This window comes from Prinia subflava, chromosome 19 (assembly GCF_021018805.1).
Source record: "Prinia subflava isolate CZ2003 ecotype Zambia chromosome 19, Cam_Psub_1.2, whole genome shotgun sequence".
Taxonomy (NCBI): Eukaryota; Metazoa; Chordata; class Aves; order Passeriformes; family Cisticolidae; genus Prinia; species Prinia subflava.
The window spans coordinates 877,917-898,132 of NC_086265.1; the positions used below are offsets into that span (position 1 = coordinate 877,917).

At 43.7% G+C, this 20,216-nt stretch overlaps 1 protein-coding gene across 1 annotated transcript in view; it reads right to left on the bottom strand.

Annotated features, from left to right (window-relative positions):
• The window catches only part of GLT1D1 (glycosyltransferase 1 domain containing 1), a 37,909-nt gene that overhangs the window by 9,797 nt on the left and 7,896 nt on the right, over positions 1-20,216 (bottom strand). The window contains exons 3-9 of the mRNA XM_063415990.1: positions 18,436-18,541; positions 14,327-14,378; positions 11,188-11,224; positions 10,025-10,081; positions 4,292-4,387; positions 3,217-3,266; positions 149-192 (exon numbers count right to left, since the gene is read on the bottom strand). Coding sequence (XP_063272060.1) covers positions 149-192; positions 3,217-3,266; positions 4,292-4,387; positions 10,025-10,081; positions 11,188-11,224; positions 14,327-14,378; positions 18,436-18,541 — 442 coding nt within the window. The remainder of the gene's footprint in view (positions 1-148; positions 193-3,216; positions 3,267-4,291; positions 4,388-10,024; positions 10,082-11,187; positions 11,225-14,326; positions 14,379-18,435; positions 18,542-20,216) is intronic.

The window sequence follows — 20,216 nt, forward strand, 5'->3', positions numbered from 1 at the left end:
AGCCAGTCTGAGGCTGTTCCATGCCAAACAATCCCACAGGTCTGTCAGTCACAGAGCTGTGCGTGGCCATTTGTTTGTGGATACACGATTTAAAAGGGGCAGCCAGCTGCTCTCTGCAGCAGACACAGGTTCAACATCAGCTCCTCACCTTTTCACTTTCTCCTTAACTTCACTGCTAAAGAGTGGATCCACCTGGAAAGGAGCACACACAGGTCACTGAGCATCCAGCACTGCAGCTTAGTTTGAAACATCTAGATAAATAAACAAAGTTTAGCACATCTTTTAACTAAAATACTTTAAATGCTGAGCTTTAAAATCATATCACAGACCTGTTACAGGCTGTGTGAAAGGCCTGGTGTGACAATTCATGTGTGAGTGAGGGGCAGGGCACTGATGTGCCCAGGGACTGGCCCTTTATTCACTGAGTACAAACGTGCCCCTGTCAGCTCAGGAACCAACCTGGATGTAAACTGAGACACAAAGATGCCATGCTCTGGCAGAAAGAGTTCTTGGGAATATAATAAACACAAAATTCTAACCCCAGTAAATAATAAACACAAAATTCTAACCCCCAGTAAATAATAAACACAAAATCCCAACCCCAGTAAAGCACAAAGGCACACTGCAGTTATTAAAGTGTTGTCTAAGCTGGGTGATTAACTCCAGCAGGTTTATTTACAAAGCTTAGCTCTGTCTGCTGTTTCCATTTAGCATGATTAAAAGAAATAAACAGAACTTGAAAATCCTTAGCTAGACATGAAGAACAGAACTCAACTTTTTATATTAAGGCTGACTATTAGATTGATACATGATAGCTTGCAGGGAATAACACAACCTTTTTAATGTATGTTAATATTTTGGGTTTGGTTGCTTCAGACTATGAGATAGAGAACTCTCACAAAGTGTTTTAGAAAATACTTTTGGTAAAAAAACAGGATTTATTTTATAACTGTGGTTGTATGCTTTGAACACAGGTCTCAGAACATTTAAAATTCTGTCAGAGAATCACCAGAGTACTGCAAGGGAAGAGCTTGAGGAATCTGCAGATATTGAACATGGAGAGGGAGACCTTCCCAGTTCCTCAGGGTTCTGAGGTTTTGGCAGCTGGAAAAGGAATCCCCTTTCCTCCAGGTGACCCCACATCCCCGTGGTTATCTGGTGGAGCAGTGCTCTGTACTGCCACAATATGGTTAAAAACCCCAAATGAGCTCGAGCTTACCCAGCAGCTGAATGCTTTAAACAAAACTTGAGTTTTGTGGCCTTAACTTCTTTTAAAGTTTCATAAGCTCCTATTCTTGGAACATGGAACTGCTGAAAATTACCTGCTGCTCCAGATTTCATTATAGGAATGAACAAAAGGAAAACTGGAAGTGGAGATAAATGGTGAAAATTTTACATAACACAGGCCTCAATCCTGCAACATTACCTTGATTGCACCATTTGAGACAATTGTGCACAGAAAATACAGGGAATAATATATAATCTTATGGCAGCAAATATATCATCTTATGGAAGGAAAGCAGAAAATAGAGAGTGGGCCTTTGTTCTTTCTCTTCCTAATTAATATAATCTTACTGTATGGGCTTTTAACATTCACAATAAAAATTACATGCTTCATAGATGGTGGCACTGATTTTCTTAAGATTTTTGTGGTTTGAGAAGCAACATGAATAAGAAGAGTACAGCTAAATACCAGCAGAGCTGAGATGTATTTTTTTCATTTAGCAATATTTTAGTTCCATGAGAGAAATATGCTCTAAAATGTTCTAAGGAGGCTCAGCCCTTGATCCAGCCTGTGCACTGCCATGGGTTATTTCTGGTCTGTAAAGACATTAGCTTATGAAAAAGTGAAGCAAATTTAAAAAGACGACTAAAATGTTTAAAATCCTCGCTGGAGGCAGCAAGTGCATCTTTTGATTCTAAAGCACAGCTTCATTACACCTGCTCTAGATCTGCCTTCCACACCAGTTCACTTCCAAAGCATTTTGTGTATTAGCGTGGAAAAAAACCCCAGATAAGATAAAAATGTAAAAACAGCTTTTAACAACAAAACCCTATGTCCCAAAATTTGCAAAGAATAAAACTGAAAGAGAAAACAGAGAAATTGTTCTTACTTGCCTGTTGAGAGTCTGTCTGGGTTTTTATAAAGCAAATTGCCTGCAAGTTTTGAATCAGAGATGAGGCTGATACAGAGGGAACACATCACCCAGGTGGAACAGGGATCTTTTAGTCCCCTCCAAGCACAGTGAGAGTTTGTTCCCACCTCAGACCTTCCCCCTGGTTAAACCACGGCTCCAGGCTGCCTCCCAAGCCCTGTGCTGCAGGATCCACGTGGAGAACCCGGATTTCTCTCTCCAGAGCCCTGCAATGAGTTTTGTAGCAGCACAGAGGTACAAACTGTAGGATTATTGTGAGATGGGGATGTATAAACCCCTCAGTTTATCCCAGCTTTGGTGCACTGAGATTCTGCAAGGAGAAGGAGCTGGCCTGGTTTGTGAGCTCTGTCCCTGCTGCCAGGTGTCAGACAGGACCTGAGCATCACTTTGCACCTGCTGACAAAGCCTAAATCATTTCTGCTAATTGTACAAACCCCGACTGCAGAAATGGCACCAAAGCCCAGAGAATGGAACAAGGACTGGCTGCTCCCCGTGAACAAAGATGTGAGAGCAGGGATAACGAGCAGCTGAAGCACCTCCACAGCAGTGAAAACCCTCATTAGCGATGCCTGCAGAAAAAATCCTCCTAGATGGAAACTGCTGCCTTTCAGAGCATTTCTAAGGCTCATTTCGGAGTTGTTCCTGCTGAAAGAGGCAGTGCCAGTGTTTTATTTGCAAAAGCACACATTGCAGTTTGTGAGTGTCTAAACTCCCACAGCAGGCAGCAGTAGAAGCCAAGAGTTTGGATGGTTTTTCTCCTCAGAACTCTTTCTGGAAAGCAGGGGAGCAGTGAGTGAACAGAGCTGGGCTGCCCCAGGGTCTCCTCCTGGCAAACCTGGGGGCTGCTCCCTCTGCTCCCCTTGGACTGGCAGTGCTGAACTCTGGATTCACTCCCACACCTCAGAGCTGCTGGGAACAGCCTTTCCAAGGCCCAGCTTTGGACCCCCTGCTCTCCTTAACAGAAATCCTCTGACCTGGGTTCACTTTGGAGCAGAGCTGTGGTCTCTCAGATGCACGTAAATGCAAATATTTAGAAATCAAAATTACAGCAGCAACTTACTGCAGGTCCAATAATGCCCAGATGGACCCTGGGATCCTTTCTGTGCCAGTCTGAAACAGAAGAGGAACAACTGTTTTATTAATAGAAATTATTATTTTTTAAATCAGTATAAATAGCCCCATAATTAAAGAATTAGAAAAATATCGTGTTGCTACTTAAAAGACTGAATGTGCACCAGATTCCATGCTCAGCCCTCACAGTACTCCTCAAAATTCAAATATTAGCATCTCTGAAAGTTAGTATTTAGCCTTTGTGCTTCCTGCAATCTCTTCTGACTCCAGGGTTATTTAACTAAGCTCAGATATTAATTTTGAATCACTCCAGAGAACAATGCTCTGTATAATGCAGTGACTCTGGCCACTAAGCCAAAATTACTTCAATATTTTCCTGAGTAAAGGAAGGTGTGGCAGTAACTGCAGCCATTGCAGTCATTACTCAGAAATAAGCTCAGGAGAAAGCTGCTGCTCTCTGAACCCCAGAACAAAGCACTGCAGTCCCTCCAAACTGCACTTGGTGCTCAGCATCACCAGGGTTCAGGGGTCAGAAAAGTCACCTCAATAGTGCAGCCTCAATTTCCAGCTCAGAATGCTCAAACCTTTTACAGACACAGAGCCTGACAAAATATTCCCCTTTGTGCCTGTGAGGAAACTTCAGCCTAGTCTGAGCACTGAGCCAGAGCAATGGGGGGTAAAATTTATTTGCAGCTTCAGTGGCATTAATTAGCACATATGCAAATCAATGGAACAGCACGGGACAGCAAGATAAAAAGTTATTTTGAAGCAGATGATCTTTTCTTTTGTCTCCCATCAATATTGCATGTAACAGCAAAACAGTTTTCTCAGCAAGCAAAACCATCAAATATTGCTTTGATTTGTTATTCCCAGCAGGATGGAAAGGACATGGCACAGAAATAATGTGTTGAACTGATCAATGGTTACATAAGAATGTCTTTTTTTCAAATGTAAATATATGATGAGGTTTCCTGCAATGAATAAAACAGCTCAGGCCAAACTTAGGAACATTAAAAGGATGCACTGAGTGACAAAACAAGAATATTGAAATAGCCACTACTCACCTGAGAAAACTTCCACCAAGTACAGAGGGTCTTTGACTCTTCGGAGCCCACAGACCAGGAGAAACAGGTGCACACTGCCTGTGTCTGTAGGAATGCCTGGAACAAGTCATTGTAAAAGAATTCAGTGATGCAGCTCAGAGAGCTGAGAGCTCCAAACTGTTCCACGAATGAGCACATACAGGGGTTAAAGCAGTAAAAGAGTGAATTCTGAAAAATTATCATTATTCCCTGTTTCTTGCTCTTGCATCAATCCTCATATTGAGGATTTATATCATTTTATAGGGCACAGGTGTGAGGCCCCAGCTTGGAGGGCCCTGGCAGCTGAACAACTCTGGGTGCATCTCAAAGTTTTTAATCCTAAAAAGAATAACTTTGCATCTATCCAATAATCCTCACCTATTTCCAGAGATGAAATCTGGTTAATCAGTGCAGGTCTTAGGGCTCTTGATCTGACACTTTTTGTAGTTCAAGGTGAGGAAATGCCCCACAGTTCTCAATGCCAGCACTGCTACAGAATAGTTAACTAGAAATTAAATTATTGCAAAGCCTTCCTTTTACACTTGCTAAAACAGAGATGAAAAATAACTCGGGGGGGGGGGAAAAACCTCAACACGGGAGCTGCTAACATTGAGAATCTCTCACAAATACACAGCAACAACCCCGAACTGCGTGGGCTCTCCCAGGGAAAGTTGTGCTGCAGGATATTGCAGTGTCCCTTGGCAGGACCATGGATTCAGGACACCCTGGACACCACGGGATGAGCTTTGCTGAAATGTGCTTATGATAGAACGAGTCCAGAACTCCTGACGGAACACAGATAACCACGTGAGTCAATAAACATCAGAGGGCTGGAATTGTTCACGTTGATTTGCTGCACTGAACAAAGTTTGGTGTCCCTGACTCAGCCCCTCCTGGAGCTGGGGGTGACAGGGTGACACAGGCAGCTCTGCAAGGCTCTCAGGGAATCAGGGGAACAAAAGCCTAAATCATTTCTGAAGCTGCAGCAGGGACATTGTTTGTCTAGGAAAGGCAGGAATAAGTACAAGTGTTATCTAAAGAGATTTTGGGAGTGCAGATTCATTTAACTCCGTCCCTCCAGGTACTATCAGGAAAAAACTGCAGCAGTCATAGGTGCACAATAAAAATAAATGTATTACTGCAAATCCTTAATCTTACTGAAAGCTGCAGGCCTGGAAGTGAATGAGTAATACCAAGCATTAGCTTTCTGAGAGGTAAAGAAGAAGATTTAAAAATTAATTTTCCAACCCCTGATTTCAAGTTCACTGTTGTGCTCTACAGACCTTTCCAGAACAATACCAAGTCTGCATTATTTAGGCTTATTCCTCCATTTCTGGTTTTGTTCAGAAACAAAATCTAAGCCATGATGAGGGAAAATAACCTGATTTACTTTTCTGGTCACTTGAACCACAGCAGATCTTTTACTCCTCTTGAAAATATTTCATTTCTCCACCTCCTGAGCACCTGAAAGCATTGAGTGCTCTCCTCAAAAAGGAAATCCATAGCTTTAATTGCTGAGTTTTCAATCTTTAAGTCAATGATTTTATTTTTCTGAGCATGAAGCATAGATAAATTTGTCCAGCTGTGGCACAAATCTTCGATACTCTAAATCTTTCAATTCTTAGCTTCTCTTAAGTTTATCTCCCTGCACACTGCAGGAACACCTCCCCTTAGCTCTTGCAGCCCCTTGGCTGCTCTTCACAGCCAGCAGTGAGTAATTGCTGATGTGTTTGTGAAGAAAGAGAAGTTAAATGAATCTGTAAACTTCCAGGGACAGGCTACTAATCCAGAAAAATCAGACTGCAAAATTCTCAATCAATTCCTCTTCTCTCCTGTGTCTCATTATTTCTCACAGATCAGACAACAAAAAGGCTCTGTGGTTTCAGATCACTTTGGGGACTCAGTTTATTGCTGCCATCACACAATTTTTACTGTGGGCAGCTGTCTAAGTGCACAAACTTTTGCTGTTTAGTTTTTCTTACGTGGGTCTCTCTTTCCAGCACAGCTTTAGGAGGATCCAATGCCTCTGTAAAACCCTGCCTGTGCCATGACAGGTTATGTAAACTTCTCAAGCTGGAGAGCAGCCGTGCTATGAAGCAGGAATTACACAAGAGTAGAAAAACCAAACTACAAAAGCGCACTGCACATTTTACTTGCTGGTGCAATAACCATGTGACCCTGTGGTTCCACACATCTCCCATGAAGGCAGCTTTGAGTGCTGTCTGTTGGCTAAACAAAGCTGTCTCAGTTTATCAGGGCAGACTTTGTTATCTGCATCTTCTCCTCACATGATGTTTGTTAGGGTCTGTATCTCCTTCAGGCTCATTCCACTGAAATCAAAAGGAAATTTAGCCTGGAGTGATGACCTCAGGCCTGTCTGTGATCAGCTCTGCCCCAGCCTTGAGTTGTGGGAGAAGATCAATCTCAGTTTCTCATTTCCTTAAACTCTCCTGTCATTTTCTGTCAGTCAGTCCCCAGCACAAGGCTCAACTCTCAGTGACTCTCTCAGTCTATAGATAGGGCTGCTAAAATTGCCACAACCAGTCTGAGTGTGCTGGATACAGATCCCTGCAAGGTGAGGTCAGGGAACAGTTCTGACCGTGTGCTCTGATCTCAGGCTGGCACAGGCAGCAGAGCCTCCCCAGCCAGGCTGAGCTACAGCACAGGCTGGGAACGCTCCCGGAGCCTGCGCTGAGATCTGCCCCGGGCTCAGCTCCCTGCTCTGCCTGCTCACACTCCCTCATCCACACAACACACACTGTCAGCTGACTGTTAACCACAGCGCAGATTAACTCCAGAAGTCCCTTTTTGGGTGGATTTAGGCAGTAAATGCTGCGTGGCCAGCCCCTGGAGGCCCTGCAGCCAGGAGACAGCAATAACCCCACACATCACCTCCACAGCTCCCAGCTCTGCTGCTGACACTGTGCAAAACACTCATCCCATGAGTTCTGTACTGAGATTGTACTGCACCCATAATAACAACAACAAAAACCTCCCAGCACTGCTTCCATTTGTGTTAGGCTGTTGCTATTTACATTGGCACCCAAACTATCAAATGGAGCACACAAAAAGCTGGGATTCCTTAGAGTTTGCTTTAGAACCATTCAAATTTGGAGGCTGGAAGTCTCCCACCATAAAATGCATTTGGTGCATTCTGCCACTCACTTAAAGCTACCATTAAATTCTTTTTGAAGCCATTACATTGATTTAAAGAGCCTGTTTATGTATTGTTGTCATTATTTAAAGTGAGCAAATGTTTCCTCTGATTGAAAAAAAAATCAGTACAAAGAATATTCCTAAGAAGTCTGTTCTGTGGAAGAAAGTCTGAAGTGTTTTGAAGAGCCTAATTCATTTGGGAGAATAATTTGACACTCTGAACACCAAGAGTGTTTAACAGTGATGCCTCCAATGAATTCACACCTGCACTGAGGGCGTGTGCTGCTCCTTTGCACTCTGCCCTGGGAATCCTGAATTTCACAAATGCTCAAGGCTTCTGCTAAAGACACAGACAAGGCTTGTCTGGAGAAGTATTTCTCCCCAAAAAAGTCATTAAGTGCCTTCAGACATGGACTAGAACTCCATGAAAAAAAGTCTTTAAAAAATCCCAGAAGGCATGAGCTGAAGGAGAATGGACAGCTTCATCTGCATGAAGCTCAGGGTGTTCTCTGTGCACACTGTGCAAGCCCACCCTGCCAAAATCACATCCTTCTGTGCAAGCCCACCCTGCCAAAATCACATCCTTCTGTGCAAGCCCACCCTGCCAAAATCACATCCTTCTGAGCAAAACTGCCTCCTGCTTTGCAGAGTTTTCTTCAGATTGCTCCGAGCTTAGCAGAATTTTAAACACTTTGGAACTGTGAATGCCCAGAAAAAAGGCATTTACTGGGAACTTCTAATTAGTCCCTGGAAAGCACCAAGGTACAGCCAAAAAGCCTGATTCCATGTGCAATGTTAAAAGAAGTGAAATTGTAGGCTGCCACCAGAGATGGACATGGGCACAAGGCAGAGAAGATAAATGAGCTGAAACAGTCATAAAAACAATACTGAATAATCTGATGCCAGTTTTCAAGTTATTATTTAATAAGGCACAGATGTTGGAGTCACATTTTAGTTTGCTTTTCATGTACATTATGAATTATTTTGCACTTTTGCATTAGTACACATTAGGCAAAAAACTGTCTCTAATATATTAGAAATTCACTTTAGGGGGAGCTTCCCCCTCCTCAATCTGTTGACTGCTCATTTAATCCCAAAATGGTTGGACAAGAGATCAAATCAACACTCAGGCTGTGCTAGCAAGTGACAAATCATTTCACTTCAGAAAATTATTAATCTTAGTGGCAACTGTGCTTGTGGGCTGTGATTTACTGAGAACAAAATAACCTCACAATGCTCAATTTAAAATTGACACTGGCTTTGACTAATGGCACACATTTCCTGATGTGATAATGCCATTGACTGCTGAGGATTCATTTGCAGCAGAGGGAACAGCTGTACTATCAGAGATCAGGCTGATGAATGGAAAACTGAAACGTTTTTCCCAGGGTAAAATGCCTCTAAATCATTCTTTTGGGGAGAGATGAAGTGATTAAAGCATTGCCAGGATCAGGTGGCTCAGAACCAGGTCACCTCCCTTCCCTGCCCCTGCTGTGGTGACAGCAGAGCTCCAGCTCAGGATGAGGATCAGACCTCAGCACACATTTCCAAATCCAAAGGTGTTCACACAGGATCAGACCTCAGCACACATTTCCCACTCCAGAGGTGTTGTTCACACAGGATCAGACCTCAGCACACATTTCCCACTCCAGAGGTGTTCACAGAGGATCAGACCTCAGCACACATTTCCCACTCCAGAGGTGTTCACAGAGGATCAGACCTCAGCACACATTTCCAAATCCAAAGGTGTTCACAGAGGATCAGACCTCAGCACACATTTCCCACTCCAGAGGTGTTCACACAGGATCAGACCTCAGCACAGATTCCCCACTCCAGAGGTGTTCACAGAGGATCAGACCTCAGCACACATTTCCCACTCCAGAGTTGGTGTTCACAGAGGATCAGACCTCAGCACACATTTCCCACTCCAGAGGTGTTCACAGAGGATCAGACCTCAGCACACATTTCCCACTCCAGAGGTGTTCACAGAGGATCAGACCTCAGCACACATTTCCCACTCCAGAGGTGTTCACACAGGATCAGACCTCAGCACACATTTCCCACTCCAGAGGTGTTCACACAGGATCAGACCTCAGCACACATTTCCCACTCCAGAGTTGATGTTCACAGAGGATCAGACCTCAGCACACATTTCCCACTCCAGAGTTGGTGTTCACACAGGATCAGACCTCAGCACACATTTCCCACTCCAGAGTTGGTGTTCACAGAGGATCAGACCTCAGCACACATTTCCCACTCCAGAGGTGCTCCCTGCTGGAGTCTGCCCCACAACAGAGCACAGCTGCTCAGGGGTGGGTGCTGAGCTCCAAATTCACCTTTAGGGCTCTGGCACAGGCTGGGACCCCTCCTGAGAGCCCTGTGCCAGAGCAGGGGTTTGGAGGCAGTCTGGGTCCTGATGAACCACACTCATCAGTGACATCCTGCCATTTCTCATATAGTTAAGGCACTCATTACATACTTAGTTAAACTCTGATTCTACGTTTCTTTCATCTTTGATACCTATTAGAAGAAACACAGGGGAAAAATGAGTGCATTTACCTGCATTTTGTAGAAATCCATACCAGTCAAATGTTTCACTGGGTGTAGTCCTAATTCCTGTGTAAAAAAAGAGACCCCCATGTTTAATGTGCCCTGAGCTGTGGCTCCTGAGGGCTGTTTGGAGTGTAACAGGGAAGATTTCTGCCAAGCACCCTGAATTCCTCACCCCAGCAATGCCAGGTTGCTGTGCAACCCTTCCACAGACAGCAGGCTGGAATTCAGTGCAAACTCTGTGCAATCACCCAGGGTTTGAACCTCTCCAGAAACACAACCCTGCTCAATTTGGCCTCCTAAAACTCCCCAGGAGGTAACAGCACCTGAGGGAGCACATCCTTCCAAACCAGATCCAGGGCAGCTGCCACCCATAGCCTTCAACGTAAAAGGAATTTATATACAAATTAAATATTAATCTATCCTGAATATTAATGTATTTGTTTTTCCTTATGTTAAAGATTAATTATTTGATCGGTGAAACTATTTTATTAATTTTTATTAATGGATTTAATCTCTTACTTAACTATTACCTCACCAGAGACTTGAATATAAACTAAATATGGGCTAAGCAGACTTCCCAATGAGATATTCCAGCAGCACAGGCTGGAAAGAAATGTTATTTGGAATGAAATGTTATTTTCTTTGAAGGTGAAATACACAAAATGGACTTAGATGTGGAACCCACAGAGAGGTATTTTTCAGTAAATGAAATGAGGAAGTGAAGCCATCACAGCTGAAACAGGGAGCTGAGTGTGCCCTGCTCAGGGATGGACCTTGGCTGGGTACCTGCTGTCCCTGCCTGGGAACTCAGCTTGGAGCACTGAAAGGAATTTGGGCTTTCAGGAAATAATTATTCAGCACCAAAACTTCTGCAGCCTTTGGAGAAATCTCGGTGCTGCCTTCAGGGTTACCTGACCTCTCAGGTTCCTGCTGGAAGGCAGCTGGAAAATTCAGATAAAAGCACCAAAGGAGTGGAAAATTCTGGCTGGGAGACTGAAATACTGCCTCAATTAACGGCAGTGGCAAAAAGCCCAACTGCGGTGGAGCAGGACTGCAAACCCCATTTCAGCACAATGTGTCTGGGGCAAAGGCAGATACACAAACAAACAGGTACCAAGCACATGAATCAAAGAAATTGAATGTCTTAATCAGGATTTCAAAGCTCTCACCTTGACCTTGGACGTATATTTTCTTCCTAGCATCTGGCTTTAGAGGGAAGGAGAAGAAAAATAACTTTTAGAGATCAACATAAAAATACAATCTTCAAAAAAAACCCCACAATAAAGAGTAACAAACCACATCAGTGTGATTTTCTTTGGATTATTAAGATCAAAACTAACTATTAGATACATTAGGTTACACCAAAAGCCAACAATCTAATTTACATTTACTATGTCCATTCACAGTATTAGTGAATCAATTTTGCAATTAACACAATTACCAAGTTAGTACAAATATATTTTTTAGTTTGTCTTGGTATCCTTTCTTTGGATCATTATCCCATTTTCCTGCAGTAAAACAAATTTCAACTGTCTAGCTGAAAATCAGTTCTAGTTCCCAAAAATCTGTTGGTTTGAAAATCCAGTTTATGTTTATCCATTATACAATTTATAAACTTTATCAGTTTCAGAAACTGCTGTCAAATATCCAGACTTGCCTAGACAGGAAAACTGGTGCCTGGTAGTTATTGCAGAACATTCCCAAATAAAAATTGCCAAATAAATTACTTTAAAATAGCTGTAGTAAAAGAGGTAATTACTACACTTCCAAAATCACTCCTGAAGTGCTGTTCTGCTAGTTATTTAATTTAGGTGATTAAAGAAGCAATTTCCTATTTCAATATCTTTCTACAACTCCAACTGTGGATTTGTGGAATACTTTTTTTTTTTTTTTTTAATGAAAAGAAAATCAATTCATTAACAAACTTGTAAGAACCAATCCTTGAACCAGTCAGCTCAGAAAACAGGAAGCCACAGAAGTGATATTTTTTTTCTAATTGCAGAGATTTTGGTTTTCCCTATTGCTCCCTTGAGGCTGCCCCTCAGTCCCCTGCTCTGCAGTCACTAAAAATGAACTGGGAAAAGGACCTGGAAGAAAAGAGGTCACTCTGAAAGTGCTCTGCCAGCATTCACTCTGAGAATCAGAGTGAACAATGTCACCAAAATGGCACCAAGGAGCAGCAAATCCACCTGGGAGTGGGGTGGGGGAGAAAGAACCCTGTGCTTCAGTGGAAGCCTGAAAATATTCCATGGACTTTACCCTTTCTGAGCTTTGTGCTCGAAGGATTTAACAACAGTAAAGATCATTTAATACATCCTTACGTTATTTTAATACTTAGCACTGGGCCTTCTCTGAGTAACATTTTGAATTTGACAGCATCTTCCCATGATAAAAGCTCCTTACAAACAGTGGGACAGCACTGCGAGCTGCAGACCAGCTCCAGAATTTAACTGTGCAGAAAACTGGGAGAGCTGAGACTGAGCAAAAGAGAATCCCAGGAAAACAGGAGCAGGGAAAAGCAGGGGGCAGCAGCCCCCAGCCCTGCCTCCCCTCTGCTGGCTCAGACAGCCCCCAGCTCCCCAAACACCAACTGCACAAAGAAATTCAAGTTAAACATCATCCTTCATGCCCTGCTGGACCCCATGTGGCTCAGGGGGGTAAATCCCATCCCGGCAGGGCTGGGAGCACCCAGAAGAAAACAGGAATACTGTGGGACAGGGCAGAGGGATGTCCCCACACCACAGATCAGTCCTCTCTTCTGTTCTGTATTTTAAATGGGCTCCAGGAGAATGGAAAAGGAAATTGGATGCTGATAAAACTGGCTTAGGTAATTCTTCCGCACCAGTTTTATACTACTGAAATAAAAGGCTGACCATGAGCACAAGATCCTTTACAGGATTTCAAACTCACCTGGAATACAGATTATTACAGGGGCTGGGTTACATGCTTCCTAATTAAGGGTAATTTATCCAATGCAATAGAAAGGAATTTGTTGGAGGAGCCAGCCTTTAGTGCAGTGCAATTGCTTACCCGTTTGAAATTTAAATTCCTGACTACCTTAACTAATAGAGCCCACCCTGGAGGAATAAAGCAATAGCAGTGAGTTAACATGTAAAAATCATTAATATCCATGTCCATGCTCCTCACTGCTTGGAAGCAATTTTGTGGCATTTGTCCTGAGCCTTTACACCAGGAGCCAGCAGAGCAGGAGCTCAAACCCTCAGCATTTAAGGCACAGGTCTGCAGTGGGACTTGACAGATTCCCCTCCAATTCCCTCTGCCACAGACCTCCAAAACACTGAATGAGTCTCACAAAACTGCAAAAGTGTTTAGGTAAATCTGTCTGGGTTAAAAGCATTTGAGGTGCCCATTTTGAAACTATTTCAAAGCTCAATTTTGTTTCTTCTCCTTACACTGTTACTTTTGTCCTTTTCTTGCTTAATATCTCTGACAGAAGCTGTGCCCTTTCACATTCACCCATCATGAAGTTCATTGTAGTAACTATTAAAATCAAATCACACTTGTAAAATAAAATACCAAATCCCATGTCTGCTCATGTATCCTTTCAATGCAAATAGATTTAAAAAATCAATTAATGCTGAAATAAGGTACTGTACGTCCTACTGCTGTGTTGTGCAAGCTGCACTGAGTGATTATTTTTTAGGCAAGAGTGCATTAATGATTATACTATGATGCAAATCAGAACTGAAGAGGCACCAAGCACTGTTTCAACTCCTTGCATTAATTGCCCAGCCTTAGCCGATGTTTCCCGAGGGGAGGTGAGTGGAGCCAACCCCTCACTGCAAGAGGGAGGTCCTGCCTTGCTGGTTCCACCCCAAATATCCCTGCTCAGCCCTCCCTGGGTCTGGGGTTCAGCAAATCTCATTTACCCCTGCAGTTCACCTTCAGAAGTTCACTCTGTTTACAGAGTTGACAAAGTAAGTACTTTCAAATTATACTACCAAGTTTTTTATTCTAGCTAACGCTGTCTGGAGGAATTTTGTCAACATAAAGTTTAGTAAATGATGCAAAAAGAAATAATTTGGCATCAGGAGAGACGAGGTAACGACAGAGGATTTGTTTGAAATGTTACAGAGAACACTTAAAACAGTTCTACACCCTCTTCTACCACTGAACAGCTTTTAATGCCAGCTCTCTCTGACCTGTGGAAGTACATCAGCATGAAGAGCTTTCTCTGGAAGGAAAAGCAGGGCTGGAACAATGAAGATTATTGCAATTCTCCAGCACTATTTAGGAAACATTTTAGGAGGATGGAGATCTGCTAATACTGTAAGTACATGAACATACCCACTCTGCTGCTGCCAGCTCCTTCATCTCCACTGTGAAAGCCACTGCAAACCTGGTTAAATGGACAAAAATAGTTGGGATCATCTGCTTAAAGTGTTTAAACAGGAAAAAAAAAAAAAGTACTTCAGAAAAAATCTTGATAAGAACTGAGCTCAGAGGCTTATAGACCTGATCCCAGATGAAGGGCAGAAAGCAGGCTTTCCACTTGTTCCAGCAGCAAACGGTGCTGAACCCACACCACCCACAGCTCCTCGGGCTGTGCAGAGCCCCGGGGGAGGTGAAGTGAGGATTCCCCAAGCAGAGAGAGCCCAGCTAAGGGGGCAGCTGCAGAGGGGAGCACAGGCTGCACAGGAGCCGCCTGCTGCTGCTGCTGCTGCTGCTGCTGCTGCCCTGCAGGAGCCCTTCTCACACCCACAGGGGCAAAGCAGCAAGCTGTGCCCGGGCAGGGAGCTGTGCCCGGGCAGCACCCAGGGCACCGCCTGCCCCTGAGCTCGGCTCAAACACCCAGGGCACCGCCTGCCCCTGAGCTCGGCTCAAACACCCAGGGCACCGCCTGCCCCTGAGCTCGGCTCAAACACCCAGGGCACCGCCTGCCCCTGAGCTCGGCTCAAACACCCAGGGCACCGCCTGCCCCTGAGCTCGGCTCAAACACCCAGGGCACCGCCTGCCCCTGAGCTCGGCTCAAACACCCAGGGCACCGCCTGCCCCTGAGCTCGGCTCAAACACCCAGGGCACTGTGTGCCCCTGAGCTCGGCTCAAACACCCAGGGCACCGCCTGCCCCTGAGCTCGGCTCAAACACCCAGGGCACCGCCTGCCCCTGAGCTCGGCTCAAACACCCAGGGCACTGTGTGCCCCTGAGCTCGGCTCAAACACCCAGGGCACCGCCTGCCCCTGAGCTCGGCTCAAACACCCAGGGCACTGTGTGCCCCTGAGCTCGGCTCAAACACCCGGGGCACCGCCTGCCCCTGAGCTCGGCTCAAACACCCAGGGCACTGTCTGTACCTGAGCTCGGCTCAAACACCCGGGGCACCGCCTGCCCCTGAGCTCGGCTCAAACACCCAGGGCACTGTGTGCCCCTGAGCTCGGCTCAAACACCCAGGGCACCGCCTGCCCCTGAGCTCGGCTCAAACACCCAGGGCACCGCCTGCCCCTGAGCTCGGCTCAAACACCCAGGGCACTGTGTGCCCCTGAGCTCGGCTCAAACACCCAGGGCACCGCCTGCCCCTGAGCTCGGCTCAAACACCCAGGGCACTGTGTGCCCCTGAGCTCGGCTCAAACACCCAGGGCACTGTCTGTACCTGAGCTCGGCTCAAACACCCGGGGCACCGCCTGCCCCTGAGCTCGGCTCAAACACCCAGGGCACTGTCTGTACCTGAGCTCGGCTCAAACACCCAGGGCACCGCCTGCCCCTGAGCTCAGCTCAAAGGAGGATTTGGAACCTTTCCCAGGGCTCTCACAGCCACCAATGAGTCACAAGCCTGGGCTCTGAGGTGTGTGCAGAGGGATGTCCCTGGGCACAACACGAGTGACAGCAGAGCCCACTTCAAAGCAGCACTGACAGGAACAGGTCTCATTTTGGGTGTCCCATCACAGCCAGCAAAGGGCTGTGATAATATATATATATATTTTTTTTAATATATATATTTTTATATATAATCTTATATAATAAGATAATGATGTGACAGTATAATATATATTATATTTTATATATACTATATATTATAAAATATAAAAGGTATTATGTATATAATATAATATTTTATATATTATATATATAAAAAACTTGATAAACAAGTTATTCTAGCTGGGACCCTGGTGTAACACTAAGAAGCTGTGTGATTTATTTTTATAGAGTTAGTAAAGAGCCCCTGTTCAGAGGGCATCTCGAGAACAGGGATTTCAGTGGAGCTTTGAAGCTGTAATGGAACACGAACAGCTCTGGGTGTTCTTAGGTGGAGCCCCAGTGTTAAATGGGGCCACTTCTGAAACCCCTCAGTCCTGGGGGAAAGAATGTTTGAATGGCTCCTTCACATGGGACACTCCTGCTTAGCAAAACAGCTTTTTATTTACTTGTAGAGATATTGAATAGAAAAGAGGGCATTACACATTGCACTGATGACTCAGTGCTTCTCTTTCACGTGATTTCTGCAATGTTTCTGTCCTGGGCCAACCCTCTGACACCCTAAAGGTTTGAGGTAAAACAGCCACAAGCAGCACAGAGCTTCTCCACTGGAGATGTTATGTCATAATTTCAGGGCATGAAGTCACCACCATTCATTAGAATTCCCATAAATTATAACAGAATTGTAACTCCTACTTTTGTTTGTTGAAACAAACCTTATTCCCCTCCATTTGTTTTGTAGGATCTGCTTTATGGCACTCCAGGGAATCTCACACACACAACTTGACAGCTTCAAGGTTATTAAAGCCTTTGCAAATGCTTGTTTTGTCAAGCTGCACATGCTCCCTTCCCAGATTTTGCAATTATCCTTTCAATATATCACATTAACAAGCATAAAAAGATGTTGCTTCTAAGTCTACAAAATACTGTTCAATAGAAAAAAAAATACCCTAGAGGAGTACAAGCACCATTTAGAGGAATTTGATTAAAAATGGAACACTCATAAGGCCAGACAGTGTTCAATAGTTTGTTTTATAGAATGTGGGGGGATATTGTACTGGACAAGTAATCTACAATTCATGATGCTTTCTGCTTAGAACCCTGCAATCAATAAAGAAAAAAAATCAATGTTTCTTTTAATAACTGTGCAATGAATAACACCAGTGATGCTACTGGAGAAGAGGTACATTCAGAATAACTTCCAGAAAAGTGAGACACTTTTCCTGTAGCAGAGAAAATACTGTAAACTGCACGAGGATGCAGCAATACATTTTGAAACATCATAGATAATTCAAGCTATTAAGGTATACTTCAGGTTCCCAACTCAGTATCATTAAAAAACACTCAGTAAAGCAGTTTTTATTTTAGCTGTGTGTGTGACAGTATTTTAAACAGAGATGGATCAAATGGACACACTCAGAGACTGTTATTGTGCATTTCTCATTTTGCACAGTGCTGAAATTTGTCTGACACGTTAGATCTCTCTTTCTTTTCCTTCAGACCTGTTTAAAGAATAACTTCTGATTGTTTGATAACAAAAGTAAAAAAGAGCATAAATTTTTTCCTGAGTGGGACCTTAAGTTGCTTTTCAGCTCCTGTGCTTTCAGGCACAAGAACATGCCCTAATGATTTCACAGTGAGTGTGATTAAGGGATGTCTTTAAAATCTCTTTACTTACCACCCTTCATAGGGGATTCCAGACAGAGCAGCACAACTCTGCCAGTGTTAAGTGAGCCAGTAATGGCTGGAAAATAGAGTGGGACCAGCAAGGGTAAACAGGAGAGAGAAGCCTGGTGCAGACTCTGCCTGACCCAAAATTCCGTGGTCTCAACCAGGAAAGGCTTTCCTCCCCCTCCGTGGCCATGGTCAAACACTGCTGAAGTCAACAAACCCTTGGATCAGTCAGGAGAAAAGTTCTTTTCTGGGCATGTTGAAACGATGAAAAACGCTCAAAAGTCCTTTTAGTTTTTAGTAATTTCTCTGGTTTCTGGTCAGTTCTTATCTACGTTTGATGACTACACTGGCAAGTCCCTAGAACTTTCCAGACTTTAAAACACCCTGAAAATACTCCCTAAAAACTGGGAGAATTTGAATAAAGACTTTTTTCAGTCTCTGCTGCTTTGCTCATGGACCCAGGGAAAGGATCACATTAGCAGGAGAAAAAAATGAAAGAAAAACAATCTGCTTGTACTCGAGGGATGTGCTTTTCAACCAGGCATTCTGTCAACAAGCTGAGTGTGAGGAACAGGGGAAATACAAAACAGACTGCACACAGCCTGTGCTGAAACTGTTCTCTGATGAAACTTCCCCTTCCATCACTGAATCACAAAACATCGTGTAAAGATCACAAGGATTTCAGCAAGCCCAGCCTTTGTCTGCTGGCCTACACATCCTCCAGTGATTCCAAGTGTGTATGGAAAGCTCCCTAAAAGATCTGCCCCACAAAAATGCAATTTCCTGTCAGAAATCTCTCAGCCATGCTCCTACCTGGCTTCCTCCAGGACTGCTCCCATCACCTGGCGTTTCTCCTGACATTTGATATCTTCATTCACATCTGTCCCACCAAAGATGATTCCAAAAGGAATTCTGCTCCCTGCAAAGCCATGAGAAGTTGGCCAACATGTAATGACCAGCAGGGAAAAAGTACATGGATAATACTGAACCACCTCTCTGAGCAAAAACCTTGAAAATGAAACCTGCAGAAAGTTGAATTTTCATTTTTTTACCACTGTAACCCCCCACACAATAACTATGCACTTTCACAGGACATCAAACCAAATGGGAACCAAAATATGTTGATAAAGATGGAAAATATACATAGATTTCACATGTGTATTTGAAAGTTAAGTAAGCTGTAAGATCAGGATTTATTAGCATTGCTAATTTCCTCATTAGTAAATGAGAGAGCAAGCAAAAAGAATGAAACTAATAAACTAATTACCATTCTGGCTACTTGGAGAATTTCCTTGGCATGTGATTATATTGTATTTGAATGTCTGCAGGTGGAGGGAATAATGCACACCATCAAAGCACCACTGCCTCTAATCTCCAACAGACAGACTGTCTGGAATACCATACAAAATAGCTATCACCTCTTAAATAAATAACAGAGTAAATAATTATTATGACATCCAGTATGTGTGTCGATCATGTAAACAGAATTTCCAGGGTGAGGCCAAACAGATCAATAGTCTGGCAGCAGTGAAGTACGAGTGCAATCACTACATTTCTAAATCTTCCAGGAGCCAGGAATATCCTCTGAATCACTTTTTTCCTCCCAGAAGTCTGCAACAGCTTTTACATTTTGTCTATGATCATCTCAGCAATCTTACCACTACTGCCTTGCCTTTCAGAGATTTTGGGTTTGTTTTTCTTTCAGTTACTGCAGATACTTTGTAGAACAGTGTAACTGATTCATTTAAATTGCTGAGCTTCTGAAAAGTATCAGGCTTTTTAGGTCACTTGGGATTTTGAAAAGCTAACGGCAACAGCATTTGGGTATTGCCATGCAAGTTAAACTCCAATAAAATTTGACTCCAATAAACAGGTAAAATTCAGGTTTATCTTTTGTTCCTCAGCAAAAAATCCCCAGAAAAGATGGTGCTCAGACTTTCCCTAAGCCTCTTCCAACACATTTTGAGCTCTTGTCAAAAAACCAATCATCTCTATATTCCAACAAGCCTCAATTCACACATCAGCAGAGCTGATTTTACAGACTCCTTTTGTTTTTGCATTTTAGGTGCCTGCTGAAATCAGAGCCCCTTTGGAACAAAATAAACCCAGGCACAGCAGAACCAGAATTGAGGCTTTCTGCAAAGGCACCAGAATGGACTGGGGAGCTCTGAAGTCTCCAAACTCCCCCACAGAGCTCTGCTGGAAGGATGCAGTGATGTCCTTGTTCCAGTGCATGGATTGTGTAACACAAAGCTGCTCTCAGAAAAGGATGCACACGTGCAATTCCAGGAGCTGACAGTGCCTGTAATTTTGAGAGCCAGTGCTTCTACTGTATCATTAATGGCAGGCTAAAATTTTGTTCTGCGTGGCTAGAGAGAATAGAAAATTTTATTATTTGTCTGATAACATCCTGTCTCCTATAGTTTAGCTGACAGGAATGTTATTTCATGTTGAAAAACCCTAACTCATTTTTGAGCAGAAAAATCAAATTAGCCTCCCTGCTTTCTTCCATTTGACCCCAGAACTACTTAGCCAAGCCATTTTCCTCTGAAAGAACACATTTGCTGAAAGGATCCTAATGTTAAGGCAATGCT